This window comes from Coregonus lavaretus (genome assembly GCF_964263955.1).
Source record: "Coregonus lavaretus genome assembly, chromosome: 13".
In the NCBI taxonomy this organism is placed as follows: Eukaryota; Metazoa; Chordata; class Actinopteri; order Salmoniformes; family Salmonidae; genus Coregonus; species Coregonus lavaretus.
Window position 1 is genome coordinate 42,855,166 of NC_140000.1, and position 23,630 is coordinate 42,878,795.

The 23,630-nt window shown below is 46.4% G+C and overlaps 1 protein-coding gene across 1 annotated transcript; it reads right to left on the minus strand.

The window, feature by feature from the left end:
- Positions 1 to 316: 316 nt before the first annotated feature.
- Positions 317 to 15,406, minus strand: LOC311139617 (inter-alpha-trypsin inhibitor heavy chain H5-like; the record flags this gene model as incomplete). Its single annotated transcript, XM_084174528.1, is given in 17 exon segments — positions 317 to 1,354; positions 1,625 to 2,002; positions 2,118 to 2,234; positions 3,053 to 3,106; positions 3,279 to 3,961; positions 5,721 to 5,782; positions 5,784 to 5,911; positions 5,914 to 5,931; positions 5,934 to 6,032; positions 8,121 to 8,292; positions 9,610 to 9,726; positions 10,173 to 10,342; positions 12,206 to 12,480; positions 13,578 to 13,688; positions 14,363 to 14,526; positions 15,125 to 15,169; positions 15,275 to 15,406. Coding segments are annotated over 17 exon segments (3,006 nt in total). The 3' UTR covers positions 317 to 1,073.
- Between the last annotated feature and the right edge of the window lie 8,224 nt (positions 15,407 to 23,630).

The following is a 23,630-nucleotide window of genomic DNA, read 5'->3' on the forward strand; positions in this document are numbered from 1 at the left end:
ATATGTAACTCTGTGTTGTTGTTGTTTTTACCGCACTGCTTTGCTTTATCTTGGCCAGGTCGCAGTTGTAAATGAGAACTTGTTCTCATCTGGCTTACCTGGTTAAATAAAGGTGAAATAAATAAAAAATAAATAAAATATTTTGGGGTGTGATTCCTGCTTGGGCCACATACAGTATATACTGTACTTTATACTAAATGTTTGTTAACAGTTAGTTACCTTGATAGAACTGTTTACTTTATAATGTTAGGATTATGTTTCAAGTGTTCTCACAGTTTAGAGCTGTTCAGAAAAATGTTGATCTTTACCAATAAATATAGTTGTTATGTTTTACTTCCTTTACACACAAAAGTTCATCCTGTTCAATAAAGGTTATATTTACAAGTACAAAATGACAGTATAAAACGATACACGTCAAACAATGTCCTTATTACATTTATATTAAAAATAGTACAAAAATATATTTGAGAGTATTGATGGTTGGTTATTCAGTGCAGGTGCTCCTGAGGAAAAACCTGAAGAAGAACAACAGGAAGTAGGCAACAGGAAGTGGGTTGAAAGACATGGTTGGAGGGGGATGGGTGGATGGGGTAGTAGCATAGAGAATGATAGAGGCCTCAAGTGGCCAAAAGGCCGTATTAGCATGGGCAGTGCCATTGAGGGCTTCCATGATTTTAATGTAGTCAACTGGGTGGGACTTCATTGGCTGATCCAACTTCATTGGCTGATCCCTCTTGGTGACCCAGTTGGAGTCATGTCCTACTGGGTCATCAGGCCGGATAAGCCAATCGTGAAGAAGAAAATGGACTACTTTAAAATGGAGATAGCCTCAATGGCGCTGCCCATGCTGTCACAGACGCTACATGGCACAGATACAAAGATGAGTCCTCTATCTATCTCTATGGGTAGTAGAGGAGTGTTTGGAGTGTGAGTATGTGGGGTAAAAGAAAGCTAATTTAGAGGTTTAGCGTCAGAGGGTATGAAAAGAGCTTGTTGGCTACTATAGCTGTACCTGGGCTATAGTTCCTGTGTGGGCGGCACAAGTTAATTGCTGGCTCCTTATTGGTCCTGTCTCAGGCTCCGTTACTTCCGTGGGGCCAATCGCCCGTGTCAAACAGGTGTGACACCACATAGTCCTCATACTGTCCATCGATCAGCTTGGCTGCGTTGTTCCTGGCAAACCAGCAGTCCACGCTTTGACGTCCGCTGTAGATACGCCGGGTCTTCTGGACCACCGGCACTGAACGCCCTTTGACCTTCAGGATGGGTGACCGTGAAGACGCGCTGTTGTGTCCTGTTGTGGTGGCATTGCCAGGAAGCTCTGCCAGTCCCACATCCTCATACAGGAACTGACCTGGAAGAAGAATCACAGAGGGTGAGAATGGAACAGAACCACAGAGCCATAGGCAAACCAATGCTAGTTCTCACTAGGGCCTAATTCCATTTTGGCTCAAGCTCCTTCTCCCACCCTAGCACTAGTAGTTGCTGGGTGTCCACCCAGTAGTCTGTGGCAGTTGTGGGACAGCCCCTTGCTGTTGGACCATTATACTAAGGCCTAGTTCCCTTTCGTCTCAAGACCCCTCCACCCACTTCCCACCCTCCACTAGTAGTTTCTGATATCTACCCAGTAGTCCATGACAGTCATGTGACAGCCCTTTGCTGTTGGAGATGTAGAATCCCAGGTGGTCTCTCTGGTAGGGAGCAGGGTTCTTGTACTGATGCACCAGTATGACGAAACTAATGGTTCCTCCTATGGTTACGGTCACGTTGGACTTTCCCACTATCGCCACCGCCAGCCCGCCACTCTCCACAGAGACTGTGGTGTCGCAGGGCAGGACCAGGCGGTCGCGTCCATCCAGGATGACCTTCTTGGGAGTGACCTCGATGTAGGCACGTTTGGGTTGGTTCACCACAATGGTAATTGTGCTGAAGTATGTCCTCTGCTGTTTGTGGCTGCCTGCTGGCGCTGGGGCGCCTATCAGCTTACCGTTTACTGTCACACCTAGACTCACATACACACGCATGATCACACACACAAATAGACCACATGAATCATATGAAAACACGTAACCGAACATCTAACATAAAGTCAGAATCTCTTGAGAGGACATTCTTACCAGAGTGCTTGTGGTCAGACACCATTCTGAGAATGTGTCCTGGCTCTCCGTTGATGTTGAAACACACAGTCAGTTTACTGAGGGGGAACTCCACCACAAAGTGGGGATCGCCGTCCGCTGTGGTGTGAGAGAGACACTGGTATTTTAGGAATATGAGGAAATAGTACAGCTATGCATACCTGGATTCAAATACATTTGTTATTTAAATACTTTTTTTCTGTGTATTTGAGTATTTTCAAATACACAGCCAGAACAAGTACTTTTATTTGAGTATCTGAATGATTATTTGTAAAAACCAAATAGTCGGCCAAATTGTATTTGAAAGCATTTTCAAATTCTATTTTCAAATACCTGGATTAAATGCATGGGAGTGTATTTGAGTCTGTGTATTTGAGTATCTGAATACTTGTTTGGAAATGTATTGAAAAGTAGTTGTAGGCAGTTAGTTGTAAGCAGTTAGTTGTTTCCTGTTAGTTGTAAGCAGTTAGTTGTTTCCTGTTAGTTGTAGGCAGTTAGTTGTAAGCAGTTTGTTGTAGGCAGTTAGTTGTAGGCAGTTAGTTGTAGGCAGTTAGTTGTAGGCAGTTAGTTGTTTCGTGTTAGTTGTAGGCTGTTAGTTATTTCCTGTTACTTTGAGAGGGCCTGTGAGAGCTACGTGAAGATTCAGGAGATGAGAGAGCAGCAGTAATGACAGGGTCTTGAACCTTAACTGTCTGTGATGTCATCTCACATTGCTTCTTTAGTGTACTGATCTCTCTCTCAGTGTGTGAGTGTGTGTGTGTGTGTGTGTGTGTATGTGTGTGTGTGTGTGGTGCATGTGTGTGTGTATGTGTGTGTGTGTGTGTTTGTGCGCACACGTGTGTGTATTCCCGTGATTGTGTGTGTGCCTGTGTGTGTGAGTACTTCCCAGTACCAATCCCAGGCCCAGAATCACTAACCTGATGTTTTGGAGATGGTTACAGATTTTTGGGCTGGCCTCTTCACAATTTTATCTGTAGACAAAACAGACTTAGATTTTTACAGGTCATATGTTTTGAATAGTCCAATACTTCCCCTCATTTTCTGTTTGAACCGGGCTCTTGGCGTTGGCATACTACAAAACGATAACAGGAAGAATTTGATCAAATGGATTAAGTCAGAAACAGAAGCCTCAAGCCTGCTAACCCGTTATCTTGGTAACCGTGGAACTCTGTCCGCCCGGCTGGTCTTTCTTCAAGTGCAGGCTCTGGGCCTTGTCTTCCTCCCCTTCCGTCTCATCCGACAGCTCATTGGCTGAAGCGGCCTTCTTATCTGTCTCTGTGGTTACAGGGGTGGGGGTGGGTGTGTCCTCAGCCATTGTTCCGTCGGCCAGCACCTGAGGTTTTTCCACCACCAGGGAGGTAAGGGGTGTGAGGAAGTGGTAGGCCAGAGAGAGGTCAGTCGCCTGCTGGGTATGTCCCTCTCTCTCCCTGCTGGTCTGGCTCTTCAGCCTGGACCTCAGCCCCTCCTTCACACTGAGGAAACCCCATACACGCTCCACGAAATCATCCACCACTGACCCTGTCGTGCCCGCCCCTGTGACCCCTGACCCCACCCCGGCCGCCGCCTCCTTCACGTGCCTCTCCGTCTCCACCTCCCTTTGCCGTAACGCCACGTCTGTCTCCAGGATGATACTTTTGTCGCTGTTGCTGGCGGTGACCTGGACGTGCAGGGAGTCTGCACTTTGATTGGTCAGTTTGCCGGCGATGACGATCTCTGAGCCATTGAAATAGTTGGTGAAGAGGTGCTGGGTGACGTACTGGACTGAGTCCTCTGTGTAATTCACCCTGATATCAGAGAGCAGTGGCGTGCCTATCTCATCATAAAACCTAGAGGAAGAGAGAGGGAGGGACATGGAGGGAGGGAGAGAGAGAGAGCGAGAGAGAGAGTGAGATGGAAGAGTGAAAGAGGGAATAGAAGTAACATCCAATGTTATAACATAAGTGTTACCATGTTATAACATGTTGAGAATCTACCTCTAGCACCCAGTAGAGGTCTACACCTCAGCTACTTCACCGTATCATGGACACAAGAATCAAGACATTGTGTGTGCTACTCTCTGAGGTGCTCTAGGGGCCTCAAGTGTGGACACTCAAGTGACTGTGTGACTGTATACACACACTCACCCCTAGAGATCCGGTTAGGTGGCGGTGATGTATTAAGGAGAGTATGCTTGCGTCCCAGATGTCACCCTATGGTTCCTGGTCAAAAGGAGTGCACTATGTAGGGATTAGGGAATAGGGTGCCATTTTGGACACAACCTGTGTGTGTGTTTGTAATGTGTTGGTTTTCTAGCCAGGCCTTGGACCATAGCACAGTAAACCTCCTCACCTCTTTAACTGTGTGTTGGCTCAGCTAAGTCTCTCCTCTGTTATTATCTCAGGAGGCTATCAATTAACCCCTCAGACATACCCAGACGACCCTTTCACAACCCACAGTCACACACATTCCTCCCTTCACTACTAAACAAACACTTCCGAAAAGTGTCCGGTAAGACTGTCGCCAAGTGTGTGTGTGTGTTTGGTTTGGTTTGAAAGATTGCAGTTCAAGACTCTGAAGAGCATTCTCTCAGTATGTGTATAATTTGTAATTATTTCAATCATTTCCATTCCTTTATCTCACCCCATGACGTTCTCTATACCACTACTTGTGCCTTCTCTTCTCTACTAGCTGTCTACTGAACATTAGAAACACCTGCTCTTTCCATGACATAGACTGACCAGGTGAATCCAGGTGAAAGCTATGATCCCTTACTGATGTCACTTGTTCAATCCACTTCACTTCCATCAGTGTAGATGAAGGGGAGGAGACAGGTTAAAGAAGGATTTTTAAACCTTGAGACAATTGAGACATTGTGTATGTGTGCCATTCAGAGGGTGAATGGGCAAGAGAAAATAGTTAAGTGCCTTTGAACGGGGTATGGTAGTAGGTGCCAGGCACACTGGTTTGAGTGTGTCAAGATCTTCAACGCTGCTGGGTTTTTCACGCTCAACAGTTTCCCGTGTGTATCAATAATGGTCCACCACCCAAAGTCCATGCCTGACGAATTGAGGCTGTTCTGATGGCAAAAGGGGGTGCAACTCAATATTAGGAAGGTGTTCCTAATGTTTTGTACATTCCGTGTACAATCCTGCCCTTATGAACCAATTACATCTCACTAATCCCTCTGTCTCTGTCTCATCTAACCATCACTCATCAGGCTATAGGTTATAGTCTAGCTAGAGACCTGGATGTAAATATGTTGTGCAGACACCTGCCCTCTTTAATCAACCTGGGAACCGACAGCTAGCACCCAAAATGGTTTCTCTCTCTCTCTATTTCTCTCTCTCTCTATCTCTCTCTCTCTCTCTCTCTCTTCTCTTTCTCTCTCTCCTCTCTCTCTCTCTCTCTCTCTCTCTCTCTATCTCTCTCTCTCTCTCTCTCTCTCTCTATCTCTCTCTCTCTCTCTCTCTCTCTCTCTCTCTCTCTCTCTCTCTCTCTCTCTCTCTCTCTCTCTCTCTCTCTCCTCTCTCTCTCTCTCTCTCTATCTCTCTCTCTCTCTATGTCTCTCTCTCTCTCTCTCTGTCACACACACACACACACCCTTACCCTTTGAGACTGGTGCTGGCATCTGAATCCTCATGTATCCTCCTCATCATCCCACAGTTTTCCCAGGGCCATGCGTTCCAGAAGCCTGTAGTCCACATCGTTCCCCATCCCGATGGTGAACACGCAGAACTGCTCCTTCACCGCCGCCCGCGCGTTGCTGAGGATGCTGGGAGACTGCAGCTCGCCCACCGTGGCCGCCCGTCTGTCAGGAGATGATGAGAGACACACTGTTGTGGTTGGCGTCCGGATCAGCGTTCAGATGGCCACTTAGCAATGAAGAGCCCGTCTGTATGCCACCGTTGATGTCGGTGCCTGGTAGAGGAGAGATGGAGAGAGAGATGGATCTTGGGAATGTATGATTCTCAAACTAAGGGTATATCAGTGTAATCTGTCCAATATGAGAGAAAGAAAACAGTCATATCACTTCAGACAAAAATGGGGGTTGGGTAAGAAAAATAACTCTATGAGGGGCGGTAGGAAACCTCGAGGTTAGAACGCTGGGCCAATAACCGAAAGGACGCTGGTTTGAATACCAGATATACAATGCCAGTCAAAGGTTTGGACACACCTACTCATACCAGGGTTTTTCTTTATATTTACTATTTTCTACATTGTAGAATAATAGTGAAGACATCAAAACCATGAAATTACACATATGGAATCATGTAGTAACCAAAAAAGTGTTAAACATATCAAAATATATTTGAGATTTGAGATTCTTCAAGTAGCCACCCTTTGCCTTGATGACAGCTTTGCACACTCTTGGTATTCTCTCAACCAGCTTCATGAGGTAGTCACCTGGAATGCATTTCAATTAACAGGTGTGCCTTCTTAAAAGTTAATTTGTGGATTTTTTTTCCCTTCTTAATGCGTTTGAGCCAATCAGTTGTGTTGTGACAAGGTAGGGGGGGGGGGGGGGGGTATACAGAAGATAGCCCTATTTGGAAAAAGACCAAGTCCATATTATGTCAAGAACAGCTCAAATAAGTCAAGAGAAACGACAGTCCATCATTACTTTAAGACATGAAGGTCAGTCAATATGGAAAATGTCAAGAACTTTGAACGTTTCTTCAGGTGCAGTCGCAAAAACCCTCAAGCACTATGATGAAACTGGCTCTCATGGGGACCACCATAGGAATGTAAGACCCATAGTTACCTCTGCTGCAGAGGATAAGTTCATTAGAGTTACCAGCCTCAGAAATTGCAGCCCAAATAAATGCTTCACAGAGTTCAAGTAACAGACACATCTCAACATCAACTGTTCAGAGGAGACTGTGTGAATCAGGCCTTCATGGTTGAATTGTTGCAAAGAAACCACTACTAAAGGACACCAATAAGAAGAAGAGACCTGTTTGGGCCAAGAAACACGAGCAATGGACAATAGACCGGTTGAAATTTGTCCTTTGGTCTGGAGTCTAAATTTGAGATTTTTGGTTCCAACTGCCGTGTCTTTGTGAGACGCGGTGTGGGTGAATGGATGACCTCTGCATGTATATTTCCCACCGAAAAGCATGGAGGAGGAGGTGTTGTGGTGTGGGGGTGCTTTGCTGGTGACATTGTCTGTGATTTATTTAGAATTCAAGGCACACTTAACCAGCATGGCTACCACAGCATTCCACAGCGATACGCCATCCCATCTGGTTTGGGCTTAGTGGAACTATCATTTGTTTTTCAACAGGACAATGACCCAACACACCTCCAGGCTGTGTAAGGGCTATTTTACCAAGAAGGAGAGTGATGGAGTGCTGCATCAGATGACCTGGCCTCCACAATCCCCTGACCTCAACCCAATTGAGATGGTTTGGGATGAGTCGGACTGCAGAGTGAAGGAAAAGCAGCCAAAAGGTGCTCAGCATATGTGGGAACTCCTTCAAGACTGTTGGAAAAGCATTCCGGGTGAAGCTGGTTGAGAGAATGCCAAGAGTGTGCAAAGCTGTCATCAAGGCAAAGGGTGGCTATTTGAAGAATCTCAAATATAAAATATATTGTTTAACACTTTTTTGGTTACTACATGATTCCATATGTGTAATTTCATAGTTTTGATGTCTTCACTATTATCCTACAATGTAGAAAATAGTAAAAATAAAGAAAAACCCTTGAATGAGTAGGTGTGTCCAAACTTTTCACTGGTAGTGTATATGTAGCTGTGCCCTTGAGCAAGGCATTTAACCCACATTTTTCCAGGGGCGCTGGACAATGGTGACTCTGGCCGTGACCCCACTCCCTGGGGCTGTCTCAGGGGGAGTTGGATATGCAAGAAACACATGTCCATTACACACCTGTACAAGTGTGTAACAGGACAAATATAAGCACCCCTAAATTATTCAGATTAGGCCTATCAGTGAAATAACTAATCTTCCTCTATTACAGCATGCACTGCTGTGTCTCTAACTCTCTCACCTCCAGTGGGTTGGAGCATGTAGATGAACTTCTTGGCATCTCGGACGTTGAGGGGCGTGACAGGGACCAGGCGGTTGGGCTGCCACACCTTGATACGGTTGGAGAAGCTGACAAAGTTAAACCGGTCGCCTGGACGCAGGTCCCTCAGGATAGTGAACAGGGCATCCTTAGTCTGAGAGAGAGGGAGGTGGGTGAGAGAGAGAGAAAATTTTTGTTTTGCTTTCATCAATAAATCAAATTATATCATTGTAATACCTTTACCTTCTTGCGAAATCATTCTATTCAGTTGTGTTTACATGAGCGAACCAAACAGGCCTGGAAAACTTTGCCCCAACAGGAAGAGATGCCTTGTCACATAAAAGGCTATAATAACACACAGTCATGGTTTCTGTTAGCACCAACACTGTGGTAATCACCAAGATGTAGTGTTTTAGTCATGGTTTTTGTGAGCAGTATTGTTGTAATGCCAACTCTGTAATGGTTGGACTTAACCTGACGCTGCCACTCAAAGACCCAGCCCTTTGGAACAGCTGTGAGATTCCATTTCCTTTGTCTCTCTCACCCCCTCACACACAAATGCACGTAAACACACACACCACAGCTATTTACTGTGTCCATGCTGCAGCTTGTTTCTCAACTGTACTGGGGTTTATAAATTGCACAGAACGAAAAGCCTACTAAATGAATAGTGAACATTACATCTGTAGTCGTGTGGGTGTGATAGAGTTGGAGGGGTTAACAGATTCCTATAGACTGTAGGGGGCAAGGGTCAGAGCCATAGACAGACTGAGTGCTCTATTGTAGGGAGAGATCAAAGCACACTTGTTCAATACAGAGTGGTCCACTGGGGGTGGAGGGGAACGGGGTAGGGATCAAGGGGTGATGATGCTGTCATCTGGAGTGTTTACATTACTTCAGAGACAATGACGCCTCTCCTCAATAGCATTCATTTCAATTCAATACAACTACAATAGTGAACTTTGAGCATGTTTCCAGCTTTTCAGGGTATGCATGAATCACTCTTTTCTGTTTTTGCCACTCTAAGTCTTTGGGTTTCTGGATCTGCAGTGGAGCAGCTGCTCAGATGAAGTATCAGATGATACCAGGGGGATTATAATGCAATCTCCCAGAAGGAAGGATCTGATTTTGATATTAACAGACCAGTGTGGGAGTATTGTGCCAGAGACTGGAGAGGGGGCTGACTGGGGGTCATATTCATCATCCGCTGCTACACTAACTCAGGATATCTCAGGATCTTTAAAGCTTTATCACAGAGCTGTGAAGGACTAAAGTAAAACAAAAGTTAACTCCACCTGGAATTTATTAAAACCAACAGATTCCCCAAAAGTTATACAGTATATATTTGTGATCATTGTATTCAGACGGAAACCATGTAAAAGAAAAGGGAGTGCGAGAGAACAAGATGTCGTGACCCTATCTAAGCAGTGGACACTGGTGTGATGAGAAGGGTTTGACCGTAACCAGTTACCTGTCTGATCTTGGTCCCCAGCATAGAGGCGCTGGTGTCGATCACAAACACCACGTTCTTGGGCACCACCGGCAGATCCTTGGGGGCGAAGTAGTGCACAAAATGGCCGTTCAGAACCTGAGAGAGAACCAGAGAAAAGTTAGACAGTTCTCAGTCGCCATGAGCAGTAAAACAGACCCCACCAACACAGTGTCCACAGGGCTGCTGGACTGATGGGGTGGTTGTTGGGTGACCCAGGAGGGGGTGGATATGGTGCTGGGAAATGTATGTGTTGTGGGTGGATGAAGGCTATGGGACCAGGATGTGTGAGAGTGTGTGTGAGAATGAGAGAGATGTGCATTTTTCCTGTTTGATCCTTGATTAATGCATGCAGTTTTCATTTATACTGTGAAGTGGAGATACATGGTTTAACATGTTTTTATCTACCATGTCTGGACAGGCCCTGGTTATGGCATGACACATTTACACTCATCGCGAGAGCGTTGCGTGTGTGTGTGTGTGTGTCTGTGTCCGTGTGTGTGTCTGTGTGTGTGTGAGTGTGATTTTGGTGTGTGAAATCTGACCTGTATGTCTCCTATCCCCAGCTCTCTCTCCACATCATAGTGCACCACAAACTCCCCCAGAATGCCGCTGGTGGTGATCTTAGCTTGCTGAACGATGTTGGGGCTGAAGGTGATCCTACAGAACGTCTTATTCTGTTTGATCACCGTGGAAACAGGAAGAGCAGGCTTGGCTGGTGGGAGGGAAAAATTAGATATGTGTGAGATAAAGCTGGGAAGTGTGTGTGTGTGTGTGGGGGGGAGGGGGGGGGGGGTGGGGGGGGTGCTAAACTAGAGATGCCCAACTTGCCCATAGGAAGGTTAAATTAATTAAGTTGGAATCTGAAAATTAGAGCATTGGCCAAGTATTTTCAGAGGTGCCAATATCGCTGCAGAACTATTTCTAATGTTAGATACAGTGCATTCAGAAATTATTCAGACCCCTTGACTTTTTCCACATTTGTTACGTTATAGCCTTATTCTAAAATTGATTAAATCGTTTTTTCCCTTCATCAATCTACACACAATACCCCATAATGACAAAGCAAAAACAGGTTTTTAGAAAAGCTGAAATATCACATTTACATAAGTATTCAGACCCTTTACTCAGTACTTTGTTGAAGCACCTTTGGCAGCAATTACAGTCTTGAGTCTTCTTGGGTATGACGCTACAAGCTTGGCACACCTGTATTTGGGGAGTTTCTCCCATTCTTCTCTGCAGATCCTCTCAAGCTCTGTCAGGTTGGATGGGGAGCGTCGCTGCACAGCTATTTTCAGGTCTCTACAGAGATGTTTGATCGGGTTCAAGTCCGGGCTCTGGCTGGGCCACTCAAGGATATTCAGAGACTTGTCCCAAAGACACTCCTGCGTTGTCTTGGATATGTGCTTAGGGTCGTTGTCCTTCTGGAAGGTGAACCTTTGCCCCAGTCTGAGGTCCTGAGTGCTCTGGAGCAGGTTTTCATCAAGGATCTCTCTGTACTTCGCTCCGTTCATCTTTCCCTCGATCCTGACTAGTCTCCCAGTCCCTGCCGCTGAAAAACATCCCCACATTATGATGCTGCCACCACCATGCTTCACCGTAGGGATGGTGCCAGGTTTCCTCCAGACGTGACCCTTGGCATTCAGGCCAAAGAGTTCAATCTTGGTTTCATCAGACCAGAGAATCTTGTTTCTCATGGTTTGAGAGTCCTTTAGGTGCATTTTGGCAAACTCCAAGCGGGCTGTCATGTGCCTTTTACTGAGGAGTGGCTTCCGTCTGGCCACTCTACCATAAAGGCCTGATTGGTGGAGTGCTGCAGAGATGGTTGTCCTTCTGGAAGGTTCTCCCATCTCCACAGAGGAACTCTGGAGCTCCTTCAGAGTGACCATCGGGTTCTTGGTCTCCTCCCTGACCAAGGCCCTTCTCCCTTGATTGCTCAGTTTGGCCGGGCGGCTAGCTCTAGGAAGAATCTAGGTGGTTCCAAACTTCTTCCATTTAAGAATGATGGAGGCCACTGTGTTCTTGGGGACCGTCAATGCTGCAGAAATTTTTTGGTGTCCTTCCCCCTATCTGTGCCTCGACACAATCCTGTCTCGGAACTCTTCGGACAATTCCTTCAACCTCATGGCTTGGTTTTTGCTCTGACATGCACTGTCAACTGTGGGACCTTATAGGTGTGTGCCTTTCCAAATCATGTCCAATCAATTGAATATACCACAGGTGGACCAATCAAGTTGTAGAAACATCTCTAGGATGATCAATAGAAACAGGATGTACTTGAGCTCAATTTCGAGTCTCATAGCAAAGGGTCTGAATACTTATGTAAATCAGGTATTTCTGTTTTTTATTTTTAATACATTTTCAAACATTTCTAAAAACCAGTTTTTGCTTTGTCATTATGGGGTATTGTGTGTAGATTGAGGAGGAAAACTTTTTTAAAATCCATTTCAGAATAAGGCTGTAACGTAACAAAATGTAGAAAAGGTAAAAGGGTCTGAATACTTTCTGAATGCACTGTATATTACACCCCTACTATGGACAAAGCACAGACTCAACACTTCACACACTCAAACTGTACCAGGTGTCTTCGCTGCACTGGCACCACTGGCAACTGCTGTGTTGCTCTTGCCGTTGCGCAGCGGCAGCACCTCCAGGTGGGTGATGGTGGAGTGATCCACGATGGTGATGTCCACACTGAGACGGCTGACCAGCTGCAGGGGTCTCAGGCTGGTCACATGCTCATACCTCCCCAGCCTCCGCTGGAGCAGCTCCTCATAGGTCAGCATGAACATGGCCCGATTACGACCTGGGATACTGGCCCCCATCCTGAACACCTCCACCTCTGGTTCGCTACTGAGGGAGAAGAGAGGAGGAGAGAGCGGAGAAGGAGAGAGAGATGGGGGAGGGGAGAGGGGAGAGGGGAGAGGGGAGAGGGGAGAGGGGAGAGAGGAGGAATGGGAAAGATGGAGAGAGGGAGGAGTGGAAGAAAAAATAAGAAGAATATAGAGGAAAGAAAAATAAATAGTTAGAGTTGAGGAAAGAGGAGGAGTGGGGAATGAGTCATTCCAAGTAGTGACATCATCAGTGTGGAAGGGCAGTGACTGCCAGGAGCTCCCCTCACGGGACTCAGCCCTGGACTCAGCCTCTGGACTAACCAATAAACAGATTAATTCCTCTGTCAATCGATCTATACCTCTCCCTCCTTTATTTTCTCCCTCCCATTCTCCTTCACGCGTTCTATCACTCTCCTTCTCTCCCCTTCTCTCTCTGTGAAATTGTAATTCTCTCTCTGTAAATCTGATTTCGTTTTAAAAGTGTCATTTTGTGGACTGGCAAGTAGAAGCATGATGTAATTTCTTCCTGTCAGAGACTGGTCACAGATATATGTGACAATAATTCTTCATTTCCAGTCTCTGGAGCTATGATCCAGCCCTGCTGCTCAACTCCAGGCAGGTCAGAAACACATGCTCTGTGGTCAGGCTGGTGTTTAAAGTCGCACTCCAGTCTCCTTTTCACCTCATTTAACACCTGATTTACTTAAGAAAATACCTTTCCTCTTTTGATCTCTATTGCTCCTCTATTGTTCCCACAAACAAGGGGGAGGCTGATGACATTTGAGGGCACCATCAGACCAACTCCTTTAATGGCCTAACTCCATGAAGTTTGCACTTGTATCTAAAAAACACTATTTTGCTCCAAACATGTTTTTTTTACCCTGAGTGTGTGTCGATTACTGTATTTATATGTGGGATATTGTTTTTCAACAGGAAAAGTTCAAAAATAGCCGGAGTGCGTCTTTAAAATAGTTTTTTAGATGGGATATAAACCTGTTTCTACTGGCAGAGCAGTAGCTAGTGACTCTAGAGGACTCTAGAGGTTGTACTGGCGGACAAGGTTAGACAGTGGTGACTGGCCACACACACACACACACAAGAACACACACACTTTACCTCTGTTCACCTGTCTCCTTGTTCTTGGGTTTGGCCTCACCCCCCTTCCCCTGTTTGACCTTCTTCTCCTTTGGCCTAACCTCACTAGGGTAGACACGCCCCCCAATGATCCTGTGTTCAGGGTAGAGGTCAGAGGTCAGGGGTTAAGAGTGGAGGTGATGATAAGGACCACCCTAGTAAGTAGTTCTTCCGTGGCAAAACTCTATCCAAGAATCATTGGAAAAACCCTCATTTCATTGTGGTAGGTCTATCCTGTATATTGCTGTGTTATTGTGATACGTAAAAGTAAACAGGCAAACAAGTCAAAGCCATATGTTGGATTTCACAGGCTTCTTCAGAGGCTTCTGGACTATACTGTCTCTCATGGTCCAGTGAACAATCTAGTAAATGTAGATGAATGAAGGCTGGTGACCATGACACAATAAATGACCTCTGCACCATTGAACACTCACAGGCACCACACTAACCTCTCCCATAGCAACAGAGCCCTCATAAAACCACATAATGATTGACTGGCTACAATGGCATACCATGTGAAGAGGGCAAACACAGCAAAGAGGAGTAGTAATCACACAACACTAAACTGGGGAAATAAATAAGAAATCCAAATAATCAAAAGTGAATAAATTGAGGGGGAAAAGATCCACTGGCAGGGATGACTCACTGCATTGCTTTGGCCATTATAGTTCACTTTCAATAAGTGTACACAATCTGAACCACATTAGACTCAGACTGACCAATACCAATGCGCCATTATGCATTTGTTGCGTTTTGGGCTTGCTTACATGGTAAAGTTCGAGACATAGGCGTTCTTGGGGATCGGGAACTGGAAGACTCCCTCCGCCGCGGCGGAGTGCCGGTTGAGCATGGTGCACGACACCGCCGTGAAGGCGTATCGGGAGATGATGGTGGTCTTCACCGACAGCTCCTGGATGTGCGGTTTGGTCTCCTACACGGTTGGACATCAACATGTTAGGTTAATGTGTATTACTTATACCTTAGCTTTGATTGGTTTGTAATACATTTGGTTAATTTAAATCTGGCAGTGATTGATGTTTTTCAGGTCTCGTCAATGGGACAACACAGCACTGCGCACACTCACACACACGTTGCGCATTGGAAATTGTTCCATTCCGTTAATTTCCAGTGATATATCGTTCCAAACTCCTTATCAGCACGTTTGCGGGATATCCTCACATATTTTGGATTGTATTTCTGGATAGATGTCCAGCGATTTCCACTCATCTGGCTTACAGCGCGGTGCGTTTGGAAGTTCTCTGCGTGTCACACCCGAGCAGAGTTTTCGAGGATGACAAAATGCAGAGCTGAACTACCCATCCCTCTACTCAGCTTACACGAAATACTTTTTGTGACATATTCTATAATTGTTATCAATGAATAACAGTATGCATATGCAGATCTCTTTGAGAATTAATGTGAATGATATTTAGTCTATAGTAGCCTAGGCTACACACACAATGACGCACAAGAGCGCAAAAGATGCATAAGGGCAGAAATGTCAAGACACTAAACGGTGTAATCTTTACCTTAGTAAGCATGGCTTTCACCTGGCGAGGCACTCTATGGGGTGACTGAGATGGGAAACAAAATAGATTTGTTAAATAGCGCTCTAATGAAGCTCAAAATATATATCAATGTTGCCAAATGAAATAGTTCAGAGTTGAAATGACACTCACAATATCCAAATCAAAGTCGGTCAAGTCGGGACAAAGATCATCCTCAATATTAATATCCTCAAACAGTCCAAAAACATACGGATTGAAACAAATCAGTAAAGTCAAAAACAGCATGTTGACGTCCATATCCATTTACAGTAATAACAAATAAGAGCTCAAATTTCCTGCGGGTCGTTCGGATCAGTGACTGGACCTGGAGCTGAGACGATGAATGAGGACACTTGACTCGCATCGGCAAGCCCACTCGCAGAGAGATACAGAGTCGTCCCCCTCGACTGGACTAGCCGCGTCGGGGGCTCGGGGGGCTGAGGGAAAAAGCGCCTGGCCCGGTCACACACAGGCACACTGCTATTACAATGTGCACGCCAATCCAAAGCCCATAAATTACCTCTATAGTCTTCGTTCACTACTCGCCTTGAAGTTGACCCCACTTCCACTCCAACAAATCACTTGGACCTCAAGGGCAATGTGGTTCAGCCAAGTGTCACTGTCAAGGCTACTTTGAAGAATCTCAAATATAAAATATATTTTGATTTGTTTAACACTTTTTTGGTTACTACATGATTCCATATGTGTTATTTCATAGTTTTGATGTCTTCACTATTATTCTACAATGTAGAAAATAGTAAAAATAAACAAAAACCCTTGAATGAGTAGGTGTGTCCAAACCTTTGACTGGTACTGTATGTAATGGGGAATTGATAAAAAATAACTAATCAAAGGGTAAACAATTCACACAATGAAACAATGAATGTGCAAGAATTGGCGGGAGATAACAGACCACATTCTGGAGAGCTGAGTGCATGCATTCTGGAGAAAGAAGTCCACATCTTCACCACACACCCCTCCCCTTCTTCTTGTCTCAACATTTTAAATTATACTCAAGACACATTATCTTCACATATTTTAGATGCTTTTCACTGACAGCCACAACTCAATAATCAGCTAGGCCTATTGCCACACACGTTGCCCAAATGGCTGGCTTCCCAAATAAGCATAGGCCTATGCACTTGTGATTTGAAACAATCCACAGCTATTTTTTAAAGGAAGCTGATGAACCTCTGTGGCTAAGTCAAGATCTTTGGTAAAGTATTTTCTATTATTTTATTTAGACAGGAGTAATGATATCATTTTGACATTTTGCCAGCATCCGAACAGTGAACTGTGCACCCACCAACTTTCTTTTTTAATTCGCAAGAGGCTGAAACCAGAGTTCTGTATACAGTGCATTCGGAAAGTATTCAGACCCCTTTACTTTTTCCACATTTTGTTACGTTACAGCCTTATTCTAAAATTGATTAAATTGTTTTTTCCCCTCATCAATCTACACACAATACCCCATAAGGACAAAGCAAAAACGGTTTTTTAGATGTATTACAAATAAAAAACGGAAACATCACATTTACATAAGTATTCAGACCCTTTACTCAGTACTTTGTTGATGCACCTTTGGCAGCGATTACAGCCTCGAGTCTTCTTGGGTATGACACTACAAGCTTGGCACACCTGTATTTGGGGAGTCTGACCACAGAGCATGTGTTTCTGACCTGCCTGGAGTTGAGCAGCAGGGCTGGATCATAGCTCCAGAGACTGGAAATGAAGAATTATTGTCACATATATCTGTGACAAGTCTCTGACAGGAAGAAATTACATCATGCTTCTACTTGCCAGTCCACAAAATGACACTTTTAAAACGGAATCAGATTTACAGAGAGAGAATTACAATTTCACAGAGAGAGAAGGGGAGAGAAGGAGAGTGATAGAAAGCGTGAAGGAGAATGGGAGGGAGAAAATAAAGGAGGGAGAGGTATAGATCGATTGACAGAGGAATGAATCTGTTTATTGGTTAGTCCAGAGGCTGAGTCCAGGGCTGAGTCCTGTGAGGGGAGCTCCTGGCAGTCACTGCCCTTCCACACTGATGATGTCACTACTTGGAATGACTCATTCCCCACTCCTCCTCTTTCCTCAACTCTAACTATTTATTTTTCTTTCCTCTATATTCTTCTTATTTTTTCTTCCGCTCCTCCCTCTCTCCATCTTTCCCATTCCTCCCCTCTCCCCTCTCCCCTCTCCCCTCTCCCCTCTCCCCTCTCCCCTCTCCCCTCTCCCCTCTCCCCTCCCCCATCTCTCTCTCCTTCTCCGCTCTCTCCTCCTCTCTTCTCCCTCAGTAGCGAACCAGAGGTGGAGGTGTTCAGGATGGGGGCCAGTATCCCAGGTCGTAATCGGGCCATGTTCATGCTGACCTATGAGGAGTTGCTCCAGCGGAGGCTGGGGAGGTATGAGCATGTGACCAGCCTGAGACCCCTGCAGCTGGTCAGCCGTCTCAGTGTGGACATCACCATCGTGGATCACTCCACCATCACCCACCTGGAGGTGCTGCCGCTGCGCAACGGCAAGAGCAACACAGCAGTTGCCAGTGGTGCCAGTGCAGCGAAGACACCTGGTACAGTTTGAGTGTGTGAAGTGTTGAGTCTGTGCTTGACTAGTCTCCCATTCCCCCAGTTCTCATGGTCTGAGAGTCCATTAGGTGCCTTTTGGCAAACTCCAAGCGGGCTGTCATTTGCCTTTTACTGAGGAGTGGCTTCCGTCTGGCCACTCCACCATAAAGGCCTGATTGGTGGAGTGCTGCAGAGATGGTTGTCCTTCTGGAAGGTTCTCCCATCTCCACAGAGGAACTCTGGAACTCAGTCAGAGTGACCATCGGATTCTTGGTCACCTTGCTGACGAAGGCCCTTCTCCCCCGATTTCTCAGTTTGGCCGGGTGGCCAGCTCTAGGAAGAATCTTGGTGGTTCCATACTTCTTCCATTTAAGAATGATGGAGGCCACTGTGTTCTTGGGGACCTTCAATGCTGCAGTAATGTTTTGGTACCCTTCCCTAGATATGTGCCTCGACACAATCCTGTCTCAGAGCTCTATGGACAATACCTTCACCCTTATGGCTTAGTTTCTGCTCTGACATGACCTATCAACTGTGGGACCTTAAATAGACAGGTGTGTGCCTTTCCAAATCATGTCCAATCAATTGAATTTACCAATCAAGTTGTAAAAACATCTCAAGGATGATCAATGGAAACAGGATGCACTGGAGCTCAATTTCAAGTCTCATAGCAAAGGGTCTAAATACTTATGTAATACATTTGCATACATTTGTCATTATGGGGTATTGTGTGTAGATTGATGAGATTATTTTTTTTGGGTCAATTTTACAATAAGGCTGTAACCTAACAAAATGTGGAAAAACGGAGGGGTCTGAATACTTTCTGAATGACGAGGTGCTCATGTCTCCATCCAAACAATACGAGTTGTTGTCCCAAAGGCGGGAATGCAGGCGACAAGCTTAGGTCTGTATATTATGCCCATAGAAACACATTTTCGGCGAGAGTGAGCCCTCTTGCTTCGCCTCTTCCTCTCTGCTAAATCTAACGCGCAACACAGCGCCACACTGTCTTACCATATGTAACCCATGTATCTGATGCTGTCTGGTCAGAAAAAGTATGACATGCCATACTCCTTTTTTTTCCAGATAGCATCAGATACATGGTCTACACATACGGAGACAGAGGAGCGCTGTTTTGCTTGCTTGGATGCTTTATCTGAGAATTTCTGTCGGTGCGCGTCTCGGTCAAATAAATGATCAATATTTATATATTTTATTTGGACGGGCAAGGAGGTACGGTAGGGCGGGCCAGGCCCCCTAGGGCCCGCCCATAACGCCGGCCCAGCACACAATTACATTGATTTAACACAACACTCTCCATTTGTCATTATCATTACTCAGACTGGAAATGCTGCCACACTGTAATTTCAGCTGAGACATCACAGGGTGTTTGAGGGGCTGTTTATTTTTTTGAGTTGGTATTGTAATAGGCTATGCTGTGTGTGTGTGTTCAATCAATTTCAAGTGTTTCAAGTGTATTTCTATGTCTCTTTCTCAAGTGCTATCTTTTCTCAACAAATGTGCATTTGCATTTCTGAATTAGTGGAAAACATTTCCGAATGCATTTTAGCGGACATTGAAGTTGAACTTAAAAACAAAAAAAACAATGGTGAGAATAATTCAGTCTATTCTTGACATTTATGTCTTAGGTTATTTTTTGGATAACACAGTTCCTCTACAGTTCTATAGGATTTCAGGAGTCATGGCTGAAGAACTGGTCACGTCAGATAGCGCGGTTCATCTCCCAGTACAGCCAGCAAGCACCTGGCAGGGGATGAGAGGTCAGCGCTGGTCAGCATACAGAGGGAGGTCAGGCTCAGAGCTCTGATTTTCATTAAACTGGCAGACAAGCAAAAGCCCCCCATGGCCAGAGAGCCCTGTAAAACATGGAAGAGGCCAGGAATTGGAGCATGTGATGGCGCCCCCATGGAGCAGGTGGCGTTTGACCTCAGAAGACCAGGAGGTGGCCCAGTTGGCAGCAGCCATGGCCATTCTGTGTCTTCCTGATTGATAATGTGAATGAATTGTGCCTACCAGGTTTGGGGTCAATTCCATTTTAAATCAGTTAATTCAGGAAGTAAACTGAAACTCCAATTCCAATGAGGAAAGTTGAAATTGTATTGGAATTTCAGTTTACTTTCTGAATTGACTGAATTAAAAAGGAATTGACCACAACCCTGGTGCCTACCGCTCATAATTAAATCAAAGGATAAAATCAGATTACTATTTTAATACACATTTAAATGTAATTCAAAAATGGTGGTGTGTGTTATTTGACAGAGATTTCTTCATGAGAAATATCAATGTATATGTACATTTTCAAACATTTGTGTACTGTATAATACTGGTAAAATATAATATAGTACCATTTAATATTGCAATGTGACAGTGGTAGTGGTGCTTGTCCGAGACAGAGGTCTGGATAGTAAGGTTATCACGATCGTTTACGGATGAGAAGGACCAAGGCGCAGCGTGATATGTATTCATATTTATTTACGTACTGAACACACGACAAAACAACAAACGAACCGTGAAGTCCAAGGTAGACAAAATAACATACCTCACACGGAACAAGATCCCACAACTGACTGGTGCCAAAAGGCTGCCTAAGTATGGTCCCCAATCAGAGACAACGAGCTACAGCTGCCTCTGATTGGGAACCACCCTGGCCAACATAGATCTAAACGATCTAGAAACTAAACATAGAAATAAACACAACACAAAATATACACACCCTGGCTCAACATTTAAGAGTCCCCAGAGCCAGGGCGTGACAAAGGTGTGTCCTCTCAGATGTAATAGTCTCAGCATCACACTCCCTCATAAACTAAACCCAGTTGCACAATTCCCCAAGAGAGCTTGCGAGAGACTCCCTATGATTGGTCAATTAATAATTCAGGAACACTGTTTCCACCTTAAAGGAATAATCCACAAAAAAAGTACAGTCCCAAAATGTTTTGCATGTCAGCAGTCAAGCAATCAAGCAATTTCCATCATCATGATGAAAGTCTGTCAGCGTTGCTGTAGGTGGGTGTGGTGGTGGAATCAGGCGCAGGACGCAGAAAGTAAGTCCAAAAGACTTTAGTGGATGCACAAACACAAGCACGAATAAATGCCCTAAGGCGAGAACTCCCCACGCAGGCGAAAACAAAACGGGCGCACTAAACAGGTGCGACAAAACACTCCAACACAATGGAGAACAGCTCAACCGAGCAAAACAGTATACGTACTAGCCAAACGCACGACAGTGAAAACAATCACACACAACACTTGACAAACACAACGAGAACTTATAGGACAATAATGACACTAAACGATAACAGGTGTACAAATACCAGACCAGACCAAACGAACATAGAAACATACAACGGTGGCAGCTAGTATTCCGGAGACGACGAACGCCGAAGCCTGCCCGAGCAAGGAAGAGAGGCAGCCTCTGCCGAAACCGTGACAGTACCCCCCCCCCCTTGACGCGCGGCTCCAGACGTGCGCCGACTCCGGCCTCGGGGACGACCAGGAGGACGCGGAGCAGGGTGCGTCGGGTGACCACGATGGAATTCCGTCAGGAGAGACGGGTCCAAAATGTCTCTCCTCGGCACCCAGCACCGTTTCTCCGGGCCGTACCCCTCCCACTCCACTAGATATTGGAGACCCCCCATCCGACGTCTCGAATCCAAGATGGACCGCACGGAGTACGCCGGTGCCCCCTCGATGTCCAATGGGGCCGGAGGAGTCTCCCTGATCTCATTTTCTTGGAGTGGGCCAGCTACCACCGGCCTGAGAAGAGACACATGGAACGAGGGGTTAATACTTTTATACTCAACAGGTAGTTGTAATCTGTAACACACCTCGTTCAATCTTCTCAGGACTTTAAATGGCCCTACAAACCGCCGACCCAGTTTCCGACAGGGCAGGCGGATGGGCAGGTTTCTGGTAGAGAGCCAGACTCGATCACCAGGTGCGTACACCGGTCCCTCACTGCAGTGGAGATCGGCGCTCGCCTTTTGACGACGGAGGGCCCGCTGCAGGTGGACGTGTGCAGCGTTCCATGTCTCCTCCGAGCGCCGCACCCACTCATCCACCGCAGGAGCCTCGATCTGGCTCTGCTGCCAGAACCGGCTGGTAACCTAACACACATTGGAAAGGGGTTAGGTTAGTGGAGGAATGGCGTAGGGAATTCTGGGCCATTTCGGCCCAGGGAACGTACCTTGCCCACTCCTCCGGCCGGTCCTGGCAGTATGTTCTAAGAAACCTACCCACATCCTGGTTCACACGTTCCACCTGCCCATTACTCTCCGGGTGGTAACCCGAGGTGAGGCTCACCGAGACCCCCAACCGCTCCATAAAAGCTCTCCAGACTCTGGAGGTAAATTGGGGACCTCGATCAGACACAATATCCTCGGGTACCCCGTAGTGCCGGAACACATGGGTGAATAGCGCTTCGGCGGTCTGCAGGGCAGTAGGAAGGCCCGGCATAGGGAGCAAACGACAGGCCTTAGAGAACCGGTCCACAACAACCAGTATAGTGGTATTCCCCTGTGAAGGAGGAAGGTCAGTGATGAAATCCACCGAGAGGTGAGACCATGGTCGTTGTGGAACGGGCAGGGGTAGTAACTTACCCCTAGGCAGATGTCTAGGCGCCTTACACTGGGCGCACACCGAGCAGGAGGAAACATAAACCCTCACATCCCTCGCCAACGTGGGCCACCAGTACTTAGCACTAAGACAGTGCACTGTCCGGCCGATACCAGGGTGTCCAGAGGAGGGTGACGTGTGAGCCCAATAGATCAATCGATCCCGAACCTCGAGCGGAACGTACTTCCGACCCTCCGGGCATTGAGGTGGACTAGGGTCGGTGCGTAACGCCCGCTCGAGTTCAGCATCGACCTCCCACACTACCGGTGCCACCAGACAAGACTCCGGCAGTATGGGAGTGGGCTCCACGGACCTCTCCTCCGTGTCATACCGCCGAGACAGTGCGTCTGCCTTACCGTTCTGTGACCCAGGGATGTACGTGATCTTAAATATGAACCGGGTCAAAAACATATTCCACCGCGCCTGGCGAGGGTTCAGTCTCCTCGCTGCCCGGATGTACTCCAGGTTACGGTGGTCCGTCAAAATGAGGAAAGGGTGTTGAGCCCCCTCAAGCCAGTGCCTCCACACCTTTAGGGCCTGTACCACGGCTAACAGCTCCCTGTCCCCTACGTCATAATTTCGCTCCGCCGGACTGAGCTTTTTGGAATAAAAAGCACAGGGGCGGAGTTTAGGTGGCGCGCCGGACCGTTGCGAAAGCACGGCTCCTATACCGGCCTCTGACGCGTCCACCTCTACCTGAAATGGTAAAGAGGGATCCGGATGCGCCAGCACCGGGGCCGAGGTAAACAGGTCCTTCAGCCTCCCAAACGCCCTGTCCGCCTCGGCTGACCACTGCAGACGCACCGGACCCCCCTTCAAAAGAGACGTTATGGGAGCTGCCACCTGTCCAAAACCCCGGATAAACCTCCGGTAGTAATTCGCAAACCCCAAAAACTGCTGCACCTCCTTCACAGTGGTTGGCGTTTGCCAATTACGCACGGCTGACACCCGGTCTACCTCCATCTTCACCCCTGACGCAGACAACTGATAACCCAAAAAGGAGACCGACTCCTGGAAAAACAGACACTTCTCTGCCTTGACATACAGGTCGTGCTCCAACAGCCTCCGCAACACTCGGCGCACCAGGGCCACATGCTCGACTCGGGTAGACGAGTACACGAGAATGTCATCTATGTACACGACCACCCCCTGCCCCTGCATGTCCCTGAAGATCTCATCCACGAATGATTGGAAAACTGAAGGAGCGTTCATCAACCCGTATGGCATGACAAGATACTCGTAATGACCCGAGGTGGTACTAAAGGCTGTCTTCCATTCATCGC